Raw genomic sequence first — 1,044 nt, 5'->3', positions numbered from 1 at the left:
TTTCCATATGTAAATGAATATGCAATTATGAGCTTCACTGTTTGATTCAGTTAATAAATTATATATAACAGGATGCCTCTTTCGGAAGAAAATAATTGGGTATACATATATTTTCATACTATATGTACTTTATTATCTGAATACTCTGCACACCTTTAAGCATAATGAAAGGTATTTCCCCTAACGAGAGAGCATATTTACTTTGTAACATTTATTTATTTCACCCATTTAATAGGAAAAACTATTTCCAAATCTGCCGGCATATAAAAAATATAAGGAGTTGGACAATGTGGACATTAAAGATTATAATCATGAAAAATGTGATAAATTAGCAAAGAGTGATGACGGGGATAAAATACTTTGTAAACAGATATTAAAAAACTTATCAATATTAAAAGATAAAAAGGGTGAAGAACAAGCACGTGGATGTTATTACTTTCAAAACTGGCTCCACGAAAAGATAAATGAAAAATATTATAATGGAAAAAATCAAAGCAGTAAAGATTATATTACTAATAAACTTTTTGATTTTGTAGCAGAAGATATTTCAACAAATGGTATCAATCGAGCTTGTAGTGGAAATAGTTTTGGTATTCCAAAAACCTGGAAAGAAGGGAAAGATTTATATGATTATTTTGAAAATTTTGAACACATTGAATGCAAGGATTCTGCTAAAGATGAGTGCCAAAAATATGTGAAATATGTTACGTATATTGATCCTATATATTATAATAAAACTTCTCGTTGCTGTGATGGAGAAGAATTAGAACCACACTGTAACTCATCTACTAAATGTGAATACAAGTATAATACTAAGGAATTAGTAGATAAATTAAAAAACAACTTCAAGTATTAGATGAGAAAAAAGCGGGCACAGATGCAGCGGCACAGGAAGAGGAAAAGAGTAAAAAGCTGCAGCAGAGGCGGCAGAAGCTGCACAACGTTTAAAGGAACAAGATGCAGCAGGAGGAGATCAACATACAGTAAGTGGCGAGACGGGCTCTTTGCAACCTGAAACACCTTTGGGTATTCCACCAAGAGATT

The 1,044-nt window shown here is 31.8% G+C and overlaps 1 protein-coding gene across 1 annotated transcript; it reads left to right on the top strand.

Moving 5' to 3' along the window:
- Positions 1–72: 72 nt before the first annotated feature.
- Positions 73–856, top strand: PCYB_008030 (CYIR protein; the record flags this gene model as incomplete). Its single annotated transcript, XM_004228224.1, has 2 exons — positions 73–99; positions 236–856. The coding sequence occupies 2 exons, from the start codon at positions 73–75 to the stop codon at positions 854–856; spliced, it is 648 nt and encodes a 215-aa protein (XP_004228272.1).
- Between the last annotated feature and the right edge of the window lie 188 nt (positions 857–1,044).

The sequence above is a fragment of the Plasmodium cynomolgi genome (genome assembly GCF_000321355.1).
Source record: "Plasmodium cynomolgi strain B DNA, scaffold: 1550, whole genome shotgun sequence".
NCBI lineage: Eukaryota > Apicomplexa > Aconoidasida > Haemosporida > Plasmodiidae > Plasmodium > Plasmodium cynomolgi.
This window is presented reverse-complemented; position numbering and strand designations above follow the sequence as displayed.